Raw genomic sequence first — 18237 nt, 5'->3', positions numbered from 1 at the left:
TGGAGAAGCTGCCGATTCGAGCGTTCCCAGAGAGCTAGGCCCAGGAATGCTTTAAACAACGTGCCATGCATACCTGTATGCAGCCAATCAAACAATCTGTTTTCTTCCCGCATATGTCTGGTTGGGCCTCACGCAGACAACCAGACACGCTCTATCAGATCCGACATACGTTTCGAGTGACCTGGGTGAATTATCCAAGAAGCTGCTGGTCAAGGGCTCAAGATGAGTTGACCACACAGTAAACGTACCACCAACGAATAATCCGTGGCGAAGTAGAAGAGGGAGCAATAAACACATGAATAAGAGGACAATCCACAAGACGAGGCATATATATTACACACGAATTGAACGTGACAAGGAGCAAACCCAAGAAATAATCTACCACACCGGTCCTTATTTATCATACATTCCAGACGCCCCCATCTTCCCTATCTCCGGTCATCTTACGCTGGCGATCGACGTATACACGGACGACGGTCCAATGCTAGCTTGCTGGATGGACATGTGGACTACATGGAGCACTCGGCGGGGACGCCCTTGGCGACGCGTTTGGGGTCGGTGCAATAGTTGTAGATCATGTAGTTGCTCTGCACCCACCGCATCCGCTGCTGCCGAGTCAGGTCCAGCTCCTGGTTGTACCACTCGCCGGCCGCGCCGGTGCCGGGGGCGACCTCCGTGCCCACGCTGGCGCCGCAGCGCGGCCGGCCGCCCACGGTCACCACGCACGCGTCGGCCTTGAAGCCGCGGTAGGAAGCGGAGAATGGCGCGTGGGACCAGTCCGTCTTGATGCGGCCGCCCTGCGTGGCCCAGTCGTCGGCGTTCCAGAGGCTGGAGTAGAGGCGCATAGGCTGGTTCTTGGGGAAGGCGATCCCCTTTCCCTCAAGGTTCTTGAAGTCCCTGATCGGCATATCATCCACCATGAAGCTGCATTATTCACACCAATTTGATCGGTCAGTCCATGTGCTGCAGTACCTAGATGGCCGGCGTTCTTGAAGCAAAAAAGAAGGTTGAGCAATGGCGATGGACCAACTTACATGATGTGCTTTGGGTTCCAGAGGATGGAGTAGGTGTGGAAGTCATTGGTGGGATCGAACCAAAGGCGGAACTGCTGCTCCCGTTGGCCCTGCCCCTGCGTGAACACGTTGGTGTGCAGCGTGTAGGGCTCGCCGGTGACGTTGCCCAGGAACTCGAAGTCGATCTCGTCGTGCGTCGGCCCCTGCGACGACAGCTGCACATTCATACGCCAAACCAAACCCAGTTAGGCAAGCGTGTCATCCGATCGAGAAGAAGCAGAGGAATGAATGGATGTTGGGCCGCTTACGTAGTAGGCGGTGACGGTGCCGGCGGAGTTGCCGGGGACGAGCTTGAGCTGCATATCGATCTTGCCGAAGAGGTACTCGTGCTTGGATTGGAACCCGGAGCCGGAGACCTTGTCCAGCCCCAGCGTGAGGAGCTGGCCATTGTTCGTGATCTTCCCTCGCCCGTCGCCCCAGGTGATGTCGAACTCGTCGTCGAAGCTCGCCGCCGCCAGGGCACACGAGGCGAGCAGGATGGCCAGCACCGAAACCGCCATGCGAGCCATGCGTTTCGTGCTCCCAAAACTAAGCTCACTCCCAGTTACTAGAAGAAGGTTAACGAGGAGGAGAGCTGGATGGAAGCTTGTGTTTGTGTGAGTGGAACGAGCAGGGCATGAGGGGTTTATATAGTGGCCAGGAGACGAGCGTGGCGTGCCTGCTGGATGGTTCTCCGAACTTTGCCAGCCCGGTGAGTTGGCGCCAGAGGAGAGGAGATAGGGCGGGCAGGACGGCCCTGTACGTAGCGCGTGATGGACAATGAGAAGGTTGGCGCGGAGATGCCACAGGCAGACAGCCTCGCGTACGTACAGTAACACATTAAAATCGATCGAGACGTGCAGCAGATTTCTGGATGCAACGGCGTTTGAGCTGGCCCTGTGTTTTGCAGGCAAATTGCATGGCACTTCCAAGCACTTAAGCAGGGGGTGGATGATCAGCCTTTTCTTCTTCCCTCCGGTATGTGAAGTTTCTAGAACCGTGGAGGACGTGTTGGTTCTGTCACTCTGTGTGCCGGCTTCACAAACCGTGACTATTTTTCAGTCTGGCGGTATTTTGTTATTTTCTAGGTACCAACACATGGTGGTTTCATTCCTCATGCGCTTCCACATTTTTTGCATTTATTGGCAAGTGCCTCTTTCATGAGAAACTATCAAGTGTAGAAACTTAATTCACTTTAAATATATATAAGTGCTTGTATTTTTTAAATTTGGGTTAGTTGAGTTTTGTGTCTATTGATTGCTGCTTCAAGATTCGTGCTCCTTTTTTTCTTCAAATTTTGTGTTTTTTCACTGGTCGCTTTTTTGGGTCAGTCGATTCCTTAAACGGGCTGATCCTCATTACCCATTTATTCATGTGCCCTCCTCTCTCTAGCCCACCAAGGTGCATCATCCTTTTCTTCTCTATCTCTGTTATAAAAGTTGTTGTTTATGGGTAAATTGTGTGCAAATTTTGTCTTATTTTCTATTTTTCTTTTTTTTGGTAATACCAATGCCACCAATTCATTATTCCTTAAAAAGCTTCATTTTTTATTTTTATTTTAGTATATTACTATACAAGATTTTATGTTATGTTATGTTACACATAGTTGGGTAATATTATTTCCCTTTCCAAATTTGTGTTTTCTTCATTTAGCGTTAATCCACTCTCATGATTCATTTTGCCTTACAAAACATTTTGCTCCACTAATGCGAAGAATCATTAGTCTAGAGAAACACACACATTCACCGGTCACCACGCACAAGCAAGGTACGTGAACCAATTCACCGTCTGTGCACATCCAATCGAGCTGCACCTCCACAAATGCGTCCTTTCTGCCTTTGTTTCTCACCGTGCTCCGTGCAGCTGAGATTCTGTTGGACACGGCAAAAACAGTGACTGGCCCAATTGGAACTTCAGGGGATTCCTTATTAGTCGGTTCCAAACCTAATCGCATGACATAGATTTTTCAGAGGAAACTGCATGCAAGTAAAAAAAAGGATTTTTATAGTACATCGTACTACTGTTGGGACCAGGTAGTCTTGAACTATCTTGACCACTGATTAGCTGGGTAGTTTGGTCATTTGTTTGTTTCATTATATGTAAAATCTCTCGTCTGGGACCACCCTCGTGAGGCACTCAGGCCTCATCGTTGCCGTCGTCGGTCATCTGCGGCGACTGTCCAACAATCAATCACACTTCAGAGCTCACGCCATCCGTTGGCCCTAATGGCGTTGACGCTGGAGCTGCAGTCATTCTGGACACCATTGTCGCCGCTACCGGCGACGAAGACGACACTGCAGCACCTACATTCCGCTTCTTTGCCGGGGTACGTTGTACGTCAGGTCTTCCGCCTAGGCAAGTATATCGTGAGACGATAGTTCACGTTTGCAAGGAGTTCTGCTTCCTGTATCGGCAACTAAGCATCACTGAGAGCTCAACGGTTGTGACAACGGGATCATCTGACGTGTTCGGCCGAAATTTGATCGGCGTCCCTGCCCTGCTTTTGTGCAGCGGCTGCAGCTGCCGGTTTGATCCACGAAAACGATCGGCCGATCACGTACTCGTACTGGTGCATCTGGGCATGATCAATCAACAAAGGAAGGTAGCTTGGCTAGCTTTGTATACGGTGATTTCCTCGGTGCCAAAAGTACCGCCCGGCAAGGGTCGATCCACTACCTACGCCGGAGGCGGATGAATGGCGTCCGGTTAGAACAGGAGAAGAAAACACAGGAGCTTCTGCAAGTAGAGTTTTGGTATTTGTTTTGTACGTAGGGTTCAGCTGGGACCTGAGGCCAACTCCACCGCGCGACCCTATCCTGTTCGCCTCCGTCTGTTTGAGGTAAAACGGACAAACGAGACGGCTCAGTGCGCCTTTTGTCTGCTTTGTGTCCGCTTTCGACCCATCCCCGGTCCAAGTTTGCGCCGGTTTTGGGGTGAAACGGACAGCGCGCGGACGGGCAGGACGCGCGCGCTTGTCCTTCCCTGGCCGCCTGTCGGTGGAAGAAACCAAAACCCACCCACGCCCATTTGCCGCCATTTTCCCCAAACCCTTCCACGTCCCTCCCGCCGCCCCTCTCTCCCCCGGCAATGGCCGACGCCCCGCCGAGTTCCGGCAGCCTGGCCGTCGACCCGCCCACAAAGGTGAAGAAGAAGGCGCTAAGGAAGCCGTGGTCGGAGTGCACGCCGGAGGAGATCGCCAAGTTGGACGTGGAATCGGCGAAGAGGAGGGAACGGAGAGCGGCCGTCAAGGTCAATGCCGCCGCGGCCAAGTTCGCTGCCCAACGCAAGGAGCTGGAGGCCGCGCGGCAAAGGCAGCTCGACATCGAGGCCGACAACGTCAAGGCCAGGCACAGGCAGCTCGACATCGAGGCCACGAACGCCGCCACCAAAGCGAAGGAGGTGGCCCTTGCGATCATGAGCGTGGACTTGTCGAATATGAGCGACAAGACGAGGGCCTGGTTCGAGGCCAAGCAGAAGGAGATGCTCAAAGCCGAAGGCCTGAACTAGGTCGTCCGATCGGCCGTGGCCGTTCTTTTTTGAGGCTGGCATGGGTGCCGCCCGCCCGCTGGGCCGCTGGCTGGTGCCGACGAGAAAACATTCATTTTGGTGGCCGGCTGTGTTGCCGGCCGCTGGCTGTGTTGCCGGCGAGGACAACTAATCATTTTGGAGGCTGGCTGTGTTGCCGGCCGCTGGCTGATGCCGGCGATGGACATGTAGACCGCTGGCTCTGTTGCCGGCGTGATGAACCGGGGCCATTGGCCCGAACTAGGGTTTGGCATTTGAAACGTTGCTACTGGTTTTTTAAATAGACGCGGACAGGATGGGGCAAATGGATGCGGTCACATGTTGGACGCACGGCCACCGTATCTCAGGACACGTCCGGATACAACCCCAAATCGTATCTAAATGGACAGAATTTGGACAAAATGAACGTTTGTTTAGGGTCGTGCGATGAAGTTGGCCTGACGAATCATTACGAAGGGAGGCCATTGTCCTTTCCTCTGTCGCGCTTCGTGTCGCCTTGCGGTCAGTGGCCGTGCGCCCATGCCCTGCACTGACCGACCTCCCTTCATCTTACACGTGCCGTATAGGTGTGGCTATGCATGCACCGTACTCCATTCATTCATGGATAGGTCTTTTTTCATCGGACAATCACCCCGATGGTGAGCGAAACTAGATCTGTATTATTTCACACGTATTAGGCTGGTTGTAATAGAGAGTATCATGTACTGATATTATATATATGATATTAGTGTATGATACTACATCCGTAATGCTTAGTTTTATATATTGATATCATAAATGATTATATTTATTACTCCATCCATTTTTAAATATAAGTCTTTTTAGAATTTTAAATGGACTACAACACACGAATATATGTAGACATATTTTAGAGTATAAATTCACTTATTTTGCTTCGTATGTAGTCATTTGTTAAAATATCTAAAAAGACTTATATTTTGGAACGGAGGGAATACCATACATGACACGGAGTAACACATCATTTAATATGATACGGTATCATGATATGATATTCAACCATCTTTTGCTTCATTTAATTCTATGCCATCTCATCAAATTGCTTATTTAGTATGTATAATATTACTTATGATACTTCCATTACAGGCAGCTTATGTCAAGATGTAAAGGAAGCACAGATTCATATGACGTTGTTCCAAATTAGAGCAGAGAGCAGCATACAGGTGATGAACGTACGTACGAGGAGGCAATAGATTACACACGAAATGATCGTGATCACGACTAGAAGAACTGGGCGTAAATGACATAGAAGAATCTACCACCGACTACTTTACACATCTCCTCATTACCAATCATTACTGATATCGGTTTATACAGACACACTAGTAGAAAATAGGGCTTTGATTCGAGCCTGCCAAATCCATTAGTCTTGGTTCAGTCACGACCCGGGACCCATGGGGGCATACATCCCGGTTCGTGCGTCCAGGGGCCCGGCCGGGCCTCGGGAGGCATTCATTCCGGTTTATGCGGACCCATTTATCTCGGTTCTAGGCACGAACCGGGACCAATAAGTATCGCTCCTGGCCCACAACCATTGGTCCCGATTCGTGCCTAGAACCGGTACAAAAGGGGGGCCTTTAGTCCCGGTTTCTGCCACAAACCGGGACAAATGAGTTGCCTATATATACCCTCTCGCCGGCGAGCAGAGCAGTCCACACTGCTCTGTTTTTTTGGCCGGCGAGGGGAGCGCATTTGGGTGCTTTAGCTCACCTCCTATGCACATGAGGTGTTCGATCAAATGCCCGAGCCACGCTAGTTAAGTTTTGTCCTCTCGAAGCTCGACATCCGAACTCCATATTCCCGAGATTTGTCTAGGTTTAGCGGTCCGTCACGCCCCGTCCCCGTCTTCACCGCCGTCGATCGCCCATGCCGATCTCGTCGCCGGCACCACCATGGTGAGCCTCTTGTTCTTATCTTCTTTCTGAAAGAAAAAATAATCTTACTTTAGATAGATACGTGTCTGATTTTCTTACTTTTGACACACATAATTATATATAATGCACGTGGATGAACCGACAATGGATGTACTGTGACAGACACACCTCCGAGTACATTATGAGCGTGCATTAATTTCTCGAAGTGGCTGAGGCAAACAAGCAGAATGATTTTATGTGTTGTCCATGACCTAAATGTGGGAATACGATGTCTTACTCTAACCGGAAAATCCTGCACACCCACCTGCTTTACAACGGTTTCATGCCACATTATAATGTTTGGACGAGGCACGAAGAAATAGGGGTTATGACAGAAGACGTCGAAGTAGAAGAGGGCGATGACAACTATGTGCCCCTGAATACGGTGATGCTGCAACGGGGGGAACTGCTGAAAATCAAGATGAACCAGACGATGTGCCCGATGATGCTGCAACGGGGGAAGCTGCTGAAGATTAAGAGGAACCAGACGATGTGTCCGATGATGATGATCTCCCCTGGATCATTGTCGATGCAAAGACGCAATGCGAAAGTCAAAAGGATAAACTGAAGTTCGATCGCATGTTAGAGGATCACAAAAAAGGGTTATACCCGAATTGCGAAGATGGCAATACAAAGCTCGGTACCATACTGGAATTGCTGGAGTGGAAGGCAGAGAATGCTGTGCCTGACAAAGAATTTGAGAAGCTACTGAAAATATTGAAGAAGTTTCCAAAGGATAATGAATTGCCCAATAGTATGTACGTAGCAAAGAAGGTCGTATGCCCTCTAGGATTGGAGGTGCAGAAGATACATGCATGCCCTAATGACTGCATCCTCTACCGTGGTGCGTACAAGGATTTGAACGCATGCCCGATATGCGGTGCATTGCGGTATAAGATCAGACGAAATGACAATGGTGATGTTGACGGTGAGCCCCGCAGGAAGAGGGTTCCTACGATGGTGATGTGGTATGCTCCTATAATACCACGGTTGAAACGACTGTTCAGAAACAAAGAGCATGCCAAGTTGATGCGATGGCACAGTGAGGACCGTAAGAACGACGGGAAGTTGAGAGCACCCGCTGACGGGTCATAGTGGAGAAAAATCGAGAGAAAATACCGGGCTGAGTTTGCAGGTGACCCAAGGAACGTATGGTTTGCTTTAAGCGCGGATGGCATTAATCCTTTCGGGGAGCAGAGCAGCAAGCACAACACCTGACCCGTGACTCTATGTATGTATAACCTTCCTCCTTGGATGTGCATGAAGCGGAAGTTCATTATGATGCCAGTTCTCATCCAAGGCCCTAAGCAACCCGGCAACGACATTGATGTGTACCTAAGGCCATTAGTTGAAGAACTTCTACAGCTGTGGAATGAAAACGGTGTACGTGCGTGGGATGAGCACAAACAACAGGAATTTAGCCTGCACGCGTTGTTGTTTGTAACCATCAACGATTGGCCCGCTCTCAGTAACCTTTCAGGACAGACAAACAAGGGATATCACGCATGCACGCACTGTTTAGCTGACACCGAAAGTATATACCTGGACAAATGTAGGAAGAATGTGTACCTGGGACATCGTCGATTTCTTCCGACCAACCATCAATGTCGAAAGAAAGGCAAGCATTTCAAAGGCGAGGCAGATCACCGGAAGAAGCCCGCCATGCATACCGGTGATCACGTACTTGCTATGGTCAATGATTTACACGTAATCTTTGGAAAGGGTCCCGGCGGACAAGCGAAGAAAAAGTGAAGACTTTCTCTCCACAACTATTATGATGATACCATGTCAACTTTCAACATTTTCGTAGTTCATTTAAAATGTCTGTTGTAACAGACAAGTTTCCGTATGAAATCCTGATACTTCGAAAGAGATTGTCCGTTTTGTACACGAAGTGCATCCAGTTTTTGCCGTAACCCTCTCAACTTTCTTGCACATGCTATGTGGATGAAATGATGATACCATGCCAAATTTCCACCTTTTCAGTGTTCATTTGAAATGCTTTTCAATTTTAGGGTCTTATAGCTCAAAATAATCAGTAAACATGAAAGATAACAAATGAAGTCAGAAAGGGTTGAAAATTGATAATGTGGCTTTGAATGGTGCATTTTGAACACACAAAAAGTCGGGAGTTCACAAAATTTTCATAAAGAACTTTTTTGTTACAAACTTTAATAGCAAAAAGAATTATCATAAAATAAATTAAATAAGTAATTAGAAACAAAATAATATAAACTTTAATAAAATATATATGTAGAAACAAAATAAAATAAAATAAACTTTAATAACATAAATAAAATTTATGAAACTAAAATTATCAGAGTATTTTCTGTTCAAAACATTATAAGCAACCTCTAGTATTATTGAAACTAAAATTACATATAAAATTGATGCAACTAAAATTATCAAAGTATTTTCTGTTCAAAATCATTAAAAGTAAAAATAATTTTCATAAAGAACTTTTTTTGTTAGAAACTTTAATAGCAAAAAGAATTATCATGAAGTAAAATAAGTAAGTAATTAGAAACAAAATAAAATAAAATAAATAAGTTTTTTATTGTAAGTAGAAACAAAACAAAATAAATAAAGCAAAAAAGAAAAAAACAGGGAAAAATAAAAAATATGCCACCTACTAGGCCTCCACGACCTGAATACGACTAGAAACTCATTCATGGGCCAGGATTCAAGCTCACAGAAGGCCCAGTAGGCCCATCAGGCATACCAGTGACAATTAGGCCCGAAAGCCTACAATGGAGAGGAGCTCGAGAGGGGTGCAGCAGTGGGGCTTATAAACCAATGCGCGCCCCTCTCAGCTAGCGAGGTGGAACAAAACATTTGGGCACGGGCAGCACGAGGCCTTTGGTCCCTGTTGATGCCACCAACCGGGACTAAAGGGGGGCATTGGAACCGCTTCGTGGCACCAACCGGTACGAATGCCCCCCTTTGGTACCGGTTGGTGTCACCAACCAGAACCAAAGGTCGTTGTTTCCCGCCCTTTGGTCTGCCGAAAACTGACCTTTGGTCCCGGTTTGTGGCACCAACCGGTACTAAAGGGGGGCATTGGTCCCGGTTTTTGCCATGAACCGGAACCAATGCTTTGGGTATATAAGCTGGACTTGTGAAAATTTCACAATTTCATCGTCAGTTGCCCCCCGCCCTCCGCCGCCCCCGAGCCGTCCCCCGTCGCCGTCGCCCTCCGCCGCCCCCCGAGCCGCCCCCGTCGCCGTCGTCGTCGCCCTCCGCCCCCCGCCGCCGCCCTCCGCTGCCCCCGCCGTCGCCCTCCGCCCCCGTCGCCGTCGTCGTCGCCCTCCGCCGCCCCTGCCATCGCCCTCGCCGGCCGCCCCCGATGTGAGCCCCCGTTTTTTTTCATATATGTATTAATTTTTTATTTAGATTGTTAGTAGATGTCGATTTTAGTTTAGTGCATTTTAGGTTAGTGTAGAGGAAAAAGTAAAATAAGGAAAAGGAAGAAAAGATGAAGAAGGAAAGAAGGAAGAAGAAGAAGAAAAAGAAGTAGGAGAGGAAGAAGGAGAAGAAGAAGGAGAAGAAGAGGAAGAAATAGGAGAAGAAGAAAAATAGTATTTTTTTTCTTCTTCTCCTCTATTCCTTTCTTCTTCTTCTCTTTTTTTCTTCTTTTTTTTCTTCGATGTTCTCCTCTGTTAATCCTTTCTTCTTCTCCTCTTTTTCTTCTTCTTCCGGACACCGTGGAGGTGGTTAATTAGTAGTTGAACTAGTTAGACTAGTTTATTTATAGTAAATGCTTAATTAGTAGTTGAACTAGTTGATTTAAAAAAACTATTTTATTTATAGTAAGTGCTTAATTAATTAGTAGTTGAACTAGTTGATTTAATAAAACTACTTTATTTTACTATATATGGAAGTAGTTTATTTTTAGTAAGTACTACTTTATTCTATTTATAGTAAGTGCTTAGTAGTTGAACTACTTGATTTAATAAAACTAGTTTATTTTACTATAGAAGTAGTTTATTTTTAGCAAGAAAATTAATAGAACTAGTTTATTTTTTTAGTTAAAGCAATTATTCCCGCATCGACATCGACGATGCCTATCCCGCATCCTCGTCGTCGACTCGGCGGAGGAGGCCGGCTTGATCAGAGGGCCATGTCCGGGACTGGGCTCCGCCGGGCTGGTTTTGGGAGGTGCTACCTTCCGGGGGCGTAGGTTGGTGAGGAGCCAGCCCGTCGTTGACCCTATCCTTGTTTGGTGGCGGTCGCATGGGCCAGTGACGGTGCCGAGGCTTCCGGACACCGCGTAGGTGGTACGTCACCGTGTCAGCGAGGAGGACGAGCACGTCCGTCACTACATGGTTGCGTTGGAGGCCACGTTCGACAATACCTGGCAGGTTCTTCAGGGATCTCACTGGAGCGATCCTGTGGTGATTCCTTCTCTTTGGGTGTGCACCGCCCGTGCCGATACCCGTCGGGCGCTACGGTTCTAGCTGTACTAGCGATGTTATATGTATGATAGTATTTGAGGTGTATTAGTGATAATATTCGACGATGTACGGACGCAAGAGATGATGTAGTTTTGCTTATAATTGAATGCATCCTAATTTGAATACTACTTTATTTTGCGATTTGATTTTGCTTATTGAATGCTCAAATTGGAAAACTACTCCTACTTTGAATGCTAAAATTGGAGAGCACTATGCAAGATGTATGCATATGATTAGTTGATAGCTTATAGGGTTTTTGTTTTCGCAGAAATTTAGGAGCCCCCCTCCATCATCCCCGCCGTCGTCCCCGTCACCGACCCCTCCGACCTCGAGGTGAGACCAACCAAATCCTTTTTAGAAAGATAATTAAATGATATTTCGGGTTGACTTTAAGTCTGTCGAGTCTCCACTATATATGAGAGGACGAAGAAGCCCGACTGTTGTCGTGGGGGTCGTTTCTCCTTCTTCTCCGGGTGCTAGACCTTTGTTATGCACTAGGGGAAGAAGGAGTAACGACCATCACCGATGGTCGCAAATGTCAGAGAGGAATCAGTGAGGGAGAGTTCCACCATATATATATGAGAGGACGAAGAATCCTGACTGTTGTCGTGGGGGTCACTTCTCCTTTGTTCCCGTGTGTTGGACATTTTTTGTGTAATGCACTCGGGGACGAAGTGAGGAGCGACCATCACTGAGAGTCGAATATATACACCACGTGAGCTGAGAGTTTTCAAGAAAAGACTCGACAGACCAATAGTCAACCCGAGATGAATAATAATGATCTAATTTAATTTTTGTAGTACATATATTTAATTGTACAAGTTTAATCTTTGAATTATGAACATAGGAAATGTCGTCATCAGACGACGAAAGTCTCCCGGGGGAGTGCAACTGGTGCCACGACGATCGAGGTCTGTGCGACAGACCTCACCTGGATGATATTCGGCGCTTCAGCATTAAGCTCGAGGAGACCTTCGATGTTGAAACGGTACGCAACGACGATAAGTGTTTTTTCGTAATTAAGCATGACTACAACTATTTCAACGTGTAATTTTCATCTTTTACAATTCGAGTAGCTTATCCATGCCATGCAAGACGCTATGTCTTGGAGAGGAAGGATTTTGAAGACCATGAAAGTTTTGAAACAAAGAAAAATCACCTAAGGACTCATCATGATGTGGATTTTGAAGTAAAGTTGTACAATTCTGAGAGCGTAACCCATTTTGGTTGCAAAAAATGGGAAGCACTTTGCAAGATGTATGGTTTTGATGAGGGTATGCTTGTCACCATGGATCTTGGTGATCCTGAAATCGAGCAAGACAATATGGACATTTGGGTCCTTGTTGATACGCCTCCAATTCTACCACTATGTGAGTTTCTCAAACATAGTTATTAGCTAATTTATATTGTTTATTTCAAAATAGTTGACAGCTTATTTCCATTGACAGCTTATTTTCATTCTTCAAAGAATGTGCAGGAGATCGTAGACAAAACCCACTACACCGATGGCTCCGAATTAACTTATCAGGAGAAAAAATCATCTGGTCGGATTTTGTACTGTTATTGAGAATTACAATATCTACAATCAAATTCCTCAACATTATGGCCAATACGTGCCACTAGTGCACGTGTTCAACTACGGTAACTACCATGGAGATACCCTGGTAAGATTTTTTACTATTACGACATCCGTGCATCTTTTGCATACTTCTAAAACTAGTACATCATTGCTAACTATGAAGTTATTACTATGTTTTTCAACAGATAATCCCAGAGAATTGTGTGCCTCATTTGATGTATTAGAAAGGTAGCCTTAATGTTTTGAACAAACAGCCAGGTCATCCTACGAATCTCAACTGTCCATATCAAATTTCTAAAAGGAATGGAGACATGCAAATCAAAGGATGGAAAAAATGTATGGACAGTCGTAAGGAGGTTCTTGGAAGAAAAAGGAAGTGAAGCGCAAGAATTGGAGACAGGATGATCTCCGTTCTCCATAATGGAGAGTCAGGGTCTATATTGTTTTATGCTATTTTACCTTAAAGAGGGTATTTAGGTCCTACCTAATACTGATCATCATGTGCTAAGAACAATTAAGTAGGGTTAGTTCGATGACTATGAGGATGATGATCGTATGACTTGTTATTAATAACAAGTAGAAGTTGTATGATGATGATTAGTAGACTTGTTATTATATATGATGATGCATGATGCGAGCATGAAGAGTTATTATACATCAGCGGGTGAAATGAATATAGATTGGATTGAAGTGAAGGAAACATGCATGAGGTGCATGTCGAAAGTAGTACAATCCAAACTTGAAAGTTAGGATTAGTATTACTTTCGACATGCACCACATGTTGCCTTCACTTCAATCTAAGCCATGTTTAGGCATAGCAGTAGCGTTGGTAAACCAAGCACGGAGATATAAGAGAGGACACTTCTCTCTATTAGCTAGCTAATAACAACCTAAATTAACCCCCAAAACCCCTAAACCAGCCCCTTAAAAAAACAAAAACCTCAGCTCCAGCCAGCTGCTGACGCGTGGATGCCTTTTGGTCCCGGTTGGTGTCACCAACCGGGGCCAAAGGCCCCCCTGCCTGGGCTGGCCGCAGCGGCCACGTGGAGACCCATCTGCCTCGGTTTGTGTAAGAATCGAGACTAAAGGCCAAGGACATTAGTAACGACCTTTTAGTCTCGGTTCCAAAATCGGGACAGAAGGCCCTTACGAACCGGGACAGATGGGCCTTTTTCTACTAGTGACACCCCATCTTCCCTATGTCCGGCCGTCTTCCACCGGCGATCGACAAACATGGACTACATGGAGCACTTGGCAGGGACGCCCTGGGCGAAGCGCTTGGGGTCGATGCAGTAGTTGTAGATCATGTAATTGCTCTGCACCCACCGCATCCGCTGCTGCCGACTCGGGTCCAACTCCTGGTTGTACCACTCTCCGGCCGCACCGGTGCCGGGGGCGACCTCCGTGTCCACGCTGGCACCGCAGCGCGTCCGGCCGCCCGCGGTCACGACGCACGTGTCGGCCTTCAAACCGCGGTATGAGGCAGAGAACGGCGCGTGGGATCAGTCTGTCTTGACGCGGCCGTCCTGCATGGCCCAGTCGTCAGCGTTCCAAAGGCTGGAGTAGAGGCGCATCTCGGTTGGTTCTTGGGGAACGCGATCCCCTTTCCCTCCAGGTTCCTGAAGTCCCTGATCGGCATGTCGTCCACCATGAAGCTGCATTTAAGGGCCCGTTCAGAACTTCTCCTGCTCCGGGCTTCTCCAAGTCCACGCGCGGAGCTGGACCGAACGGATTACCTCCGCGGAGTGGGCTTCTCGAAGCACTGCGTTTCTCTAGTGCAAAAAGGTGGAGCAGCTCAAGCCCAGCTTCAGAAAACGCAGAAGCGAGGAGTTCGACGTAATTACAAGAGGATGCCACCGCCAAGTCGAAAAAAAATGTTTCGCACCACTTGTATTTGACGCCTCTTCCCTCTTCCCTCGACATCTCATCCCCTCGTAACCTAACCAGCACCGCCAGTGGCCGCCGCCGCGCCTGATTCCAACCCCTCGCCGGCCGGCGAGCCTATCTGCTGGTAGTTTCGACTAGTCCAGCCCCGTTCCTATCGGATCCCGTCCCGAAGGATCACTTCCCCGCCGCCAGCCAGGAGCAGCAACCCCACCGGCAGGAGACGACCACCTTGACGCCATTGATGCCAGTGTCACCATGTCCTCCTCTGAGCCAGCCTCCTCGCCCTCGCCCCCTCTCCCCAATCCAAGGTGAGTTTGCCTTTGCTCCATCCCTATGGCAGATTGGCAGTCATGGTGATGCTACTGTAACATGTGCTGGGAGAAGCCATCAAGAGAGCAGAACACATCGAAATAGCCAGGTGAAGTGAGAAGCTAGCTCAAGAAGCTGGATTTGTGAAGTTTTGAGAAGCTAGAGAGTTTCAGAACACGTCCTAAGTACACCATGATTGGTCAACGCTGCGCAAGGCGATGAGAAACGAAGGTTTGGCAATGGCGATCAACAAACTTACATGATGTGCTTTGGGTTCCAGAGGATGGAGTAGGTGTGGAAGTCGTTGGTGGGATCGAACCAGAGGCGGAACTGCTGCTCCCGCTGGCCCTGCCCCTGCGTGAACACGTTGGTGTGCAGAGTGTAGGGCTCGCCGGTGACGTTTCCCAGGAACTCAAAGCCGATCTCATCGTGCATCGGCCCCTGCGACGACAGCTGCACATTCATGCACACCAAACCGAACAGAGTTAGGCAACCGTGTCATTTGATCAGACCGAGAAGCAGAGGAAAGAATGAATTTGGAAAACATTTAAGAGATATTTGATAAATGTTCGAAACTTTTATTAGTAAAAGTTTTCAATCATGTATTTTAAATATGTTAAACGCATATAGAAATGTTTTACATGTGTAGAAAAATGTACAGTGTGTATGAAAAATAGACCTCAAAAAGATATATTGGAAAATATTACTCGTGTATTTGAAAATGTTCTGCTGTAATTGAAAATATAAAATGTGTAAGAAAATATTAGATGTGTGTTGAAAAAAGGAGAAAAGGGAAAAGAAAACAAGGAAACTGAAGGAGAAAAATAAATATGAAAAGGAAAACTGTCGAAAAAAAAAAAAACAGAGAAAAGCCAAAGAGAACGATGGTAAAACATTGGAAAACCCAAAAAAATGAAGAAAAAAACGTAGCTCACGAGCTCAATAGCACCTAATAGGAAATAGTACGTGCTAAACATAGCTCATGCGATGCTCAAAACTAAAACATAGCTTGCGCGTATTCCACCGGCTTCTTCCTCTTTTTGTTCTGGACCGTAATACATCACTGAAACTTAAGCCATAATAAAATAAGCCAATAAAAAACATTTGATCAAAATTGAATCTTTTGCCCCACTTTACTTTTTCATTTGATAATTTGCCCCCTGAAAGGCTGCCGGATGGGGCCGGGGCCACAGGTCATTGAAACAACGCTGAGGCAAATCATCAAATCCATTATAAAGTGGGGCAAATCATCCAATCCCATGTCCTCCACAAGGAATCGACAATAGTGAGTGTCTTTCGTTCAACACAATACAAAAAGAAGCCGTCTGCATCTAAGAAAACATAGGTCATTTTCTTATCATCTTGATGAAGATGCCCTGAACTGTAGAGCCATAAAGTGACCTTCTCCCGAAGCTGAAACCGAGAGAATCACACGACAGAGATATATGTTCCACGAGAATCTGTCGGCAGCAGCATCCTGCCGTGCGGAGTCGCTGCATCCATCCGTTCTCTCCTCTCTGAGGCCAACTCCACCGCGCGATCCTATCCTGTCCGTCCCCGTCCGTTTGGGGTAAAAGGCACAAACGAGACGGACCAGCGCGCGGCCGCAAATGGACTTTTGTCCGCTTTCGACCCATCCGCAGCCCAAGTTTGCGCCGCTTTTGGGGTGAAACAGACACCACGCGGATGCGCGGGTCGTCTGCGCGTGTTCTCCCCTGGCCCGCCCGTCGGTGGCACAACGCGGGCCTTTTTCTATCTGCCCCCTCCCTCCCTCCGGCCGCACCCCCTCCATTCTTCCCCACTCTTCCCCTCGTCGTCGCCGCCGCCGCCGCTGCCATTGCAGCCGTGCAGTTCGGACGCGAGCTCGCCCAACCCCTTCCCCTCGGCGCCGCCGAGCTACCCAACCACGGCCACCTGGTTTGCGCATCCGCCGACCAGTTTTGGGGCGGATCCGGTCGGTCTTGAGCTCGGCCGGCTGTGGGAGGCCGGGTCGCGCCATGGACTGGCCGGGCACCTCGCCGGAAGGCCCTAGCAGGGCCGCAAGGCCACATGCAGGCAGTGGCTCCTCCTCTAGCCGCTCGGATCTGCACCGTCGGTGGTGTCGTGGTTCTAAGCCTGACAGTAATGTAGGAGGGTAGGTATGAAGAGGCAAGATCTTAGCTATGGAGTAGTTGTAAGCACACGAGGTTTACGAGTTCAGGCCCTTCTCGGAGGAAGTAATAGCCCTACGTCTCGGAGCCCGGAGGCGGTCGACTGGATTATCTGTGTATGAATTACAGGGGTGCGAACCCTTTACACTGAGGAGGGGTGGCTTATATAGAGTTCGCCGGACCCCTCCGGCCCTCAGTTGTGTAGGGTTTTAAATGCATTAAGGTGGGGCGTTACTGGTAACGCCCCTAATAAAGTGCTATGATGACCATAAAAGCTACTTAATAACCGACCATTAGCGTGCGGAGTGCCTTTAGGTCTCCTGGCCGTCGAGTGGTTGGGTCATGGTCGAGTGATTGCTTCTTGGTCGAGTGTCTTCGAGTCTGTCGAGTGGAACACCTCCAAGTCGATTGAAAGGTGATTTATTCTAGAGATGTCCTTGGGTAGGGCAGTTGGGATAGGTCCATGACCCTACCCTAGGTACATAGCTTCATCATTAGCCCCGGAATGGATCGAGGTTTGAGTGGGGAAGGAGTTGAGAATTTCTTCGACTCATTTTCCATGCCATGAGCATATCTTGTTTCGGATCAACGAACCTGAGTGATGACAGCAACTTCCTTTTCAGTCGCCTTGATCCATTCTTAGTTTTTTGTCGAGTGAGTTTCTTTACTTGAAAGGCTCCGAGTGACGGCATGGAGGAGATCCTCCGTCTGACAAGTTGTTCTGCTGCCCGCAGATTTCGCGGGATTCGGATTTTGGGAAGCGCGCGGGACGGGGGAGGCCGCAGTAATCGGATGGGATAGGGCGGAGCCGCCTCGATCTCCATGCCACCTTTTTCACCACGTATCGCGCGCGCGATTGTTACGGGATTTGACAGGACCGCCCAGGCCTACCAGTCAGCCACTCGGAAGCGACCTCATATAAGGCGTTGGACGGGGGTTTCTTGAACAGTGCGTTCACATTCCCTCTTCTCCTCTTCAAGCTTATTCGTCGCGCTCGCTCTCGCCCCAGCACCGCCGCTCCGTACGCGTCTCGCCGGCGATGATGGGCGAAGAAGGCGACGACAAAGGCAAAGAGGAAGGCGACCAGTCGGGGTGGATCTTCCTCGCGAGCTGGCCTGCCAAAGGGCTGAATCCAGGGCGACTGGATCCGCTCGGCGATCCGCCAAGAAGACCTCGATGACCTAGCCGAAGGAGGGCTGATCCCCCATGGATCGGCGCGGCTTCCGGGGAAGGAGTCCGAGCCGCAACCTCGGGAGGGTGAGCGCATTCTCCTTGCCACCCACGTCGACCGTGGATTTTCCTTGCCTCCTCACCCTTTCTTTCGGGGGTTTCTGAATTTCTTTGGGGCAC

General features: G+C 48.3%; 1 protein-coding gene and 1 pseudogene across 2 annotated transcripts; both read right to left on the bottom strand.

Annotated features, from left to right (window-relative positions):
* Positions 1-300: 300 nt before the first annotated feature.
* LOC125520725 (probable xyloglucan endotransglucosylase/hydrolase protein 23) lies at positions 301-1683 on the bottom strand. 2 transcript variants are annotated; one of them, XM_048685715.1, is made up of 3 exons: positions 1322-1683; positions 1035-1228; positions 301-924 (listed from the first exon to the last, which is right to left on the bottom strand). In XM_048685715.1, the coding sequence occupies exons 1-3, from the start codon at positions 1580-1582 to the stop codon at positions 510-512; spliced, it is 870 nt and encodes a 289-aa protein (XP_048541672.1). In that variant the 5' UTR covers positions 1583-1683; the 3' UTR covers positions 301-509. The 2 variants fall into 2 exon arrangements, with proteins under 2 accessions (XP_048541672.1, XP_048541673.1); XM_048685716.1 differs by having other exon boundaries at positions 301-897.
* Positions 1684-13779: 12096 nt separating this feature from the next.
* LOC125519174 lies at positions 13780-16736 on the bottom strand (annotated as a pseudogene).
* Between the last annotated feature and the right edge of the window lie 1501 nt (positions 16737-18237).

This window comes from Triticum urartu, chromosome 7 (genome assembly GCF_003073215.2).
Source record: "Triticum urartu cultivar G1812 chromosome 7, Tu2.1, whole genome shotgun sequence".
In the NCBI taxonomy this organism is placed as follows: Eukaryota; Viridiplantae; Streptophyta; class Magnoliopsida; order Poales; family Poaceae; genus Triticum; species Triticum urartu.
This window is presented reverse-complemented; position numbering and strand designations above follow the sequence as displayed.

Bases quoted from the DNA above. Each gene is read 5' to 3' on its own strand.
- LOC125520725 (XM_048685715.1), bottom strand. From the start codon at position 1,582: ATGGCTCGCATGGCGGTTTCGGTGCTGGCCATCCTGCTCGCCTCGTGT. The intron at 1,229-1,321 runs GTAAGCGGCCCA...ATGAATGTGCAG, and splicing joins GCACCGTCACCGCCTACTAC to CTGTCGTCGCAGGGGCCGAC. The intron at 925-1,034 runs GTAAGTTGGTCC...TGAATAATGCAG, and splicing joins TGGAACCCAAAGCACATCAT to CTTCATGGTGGATGATATGC.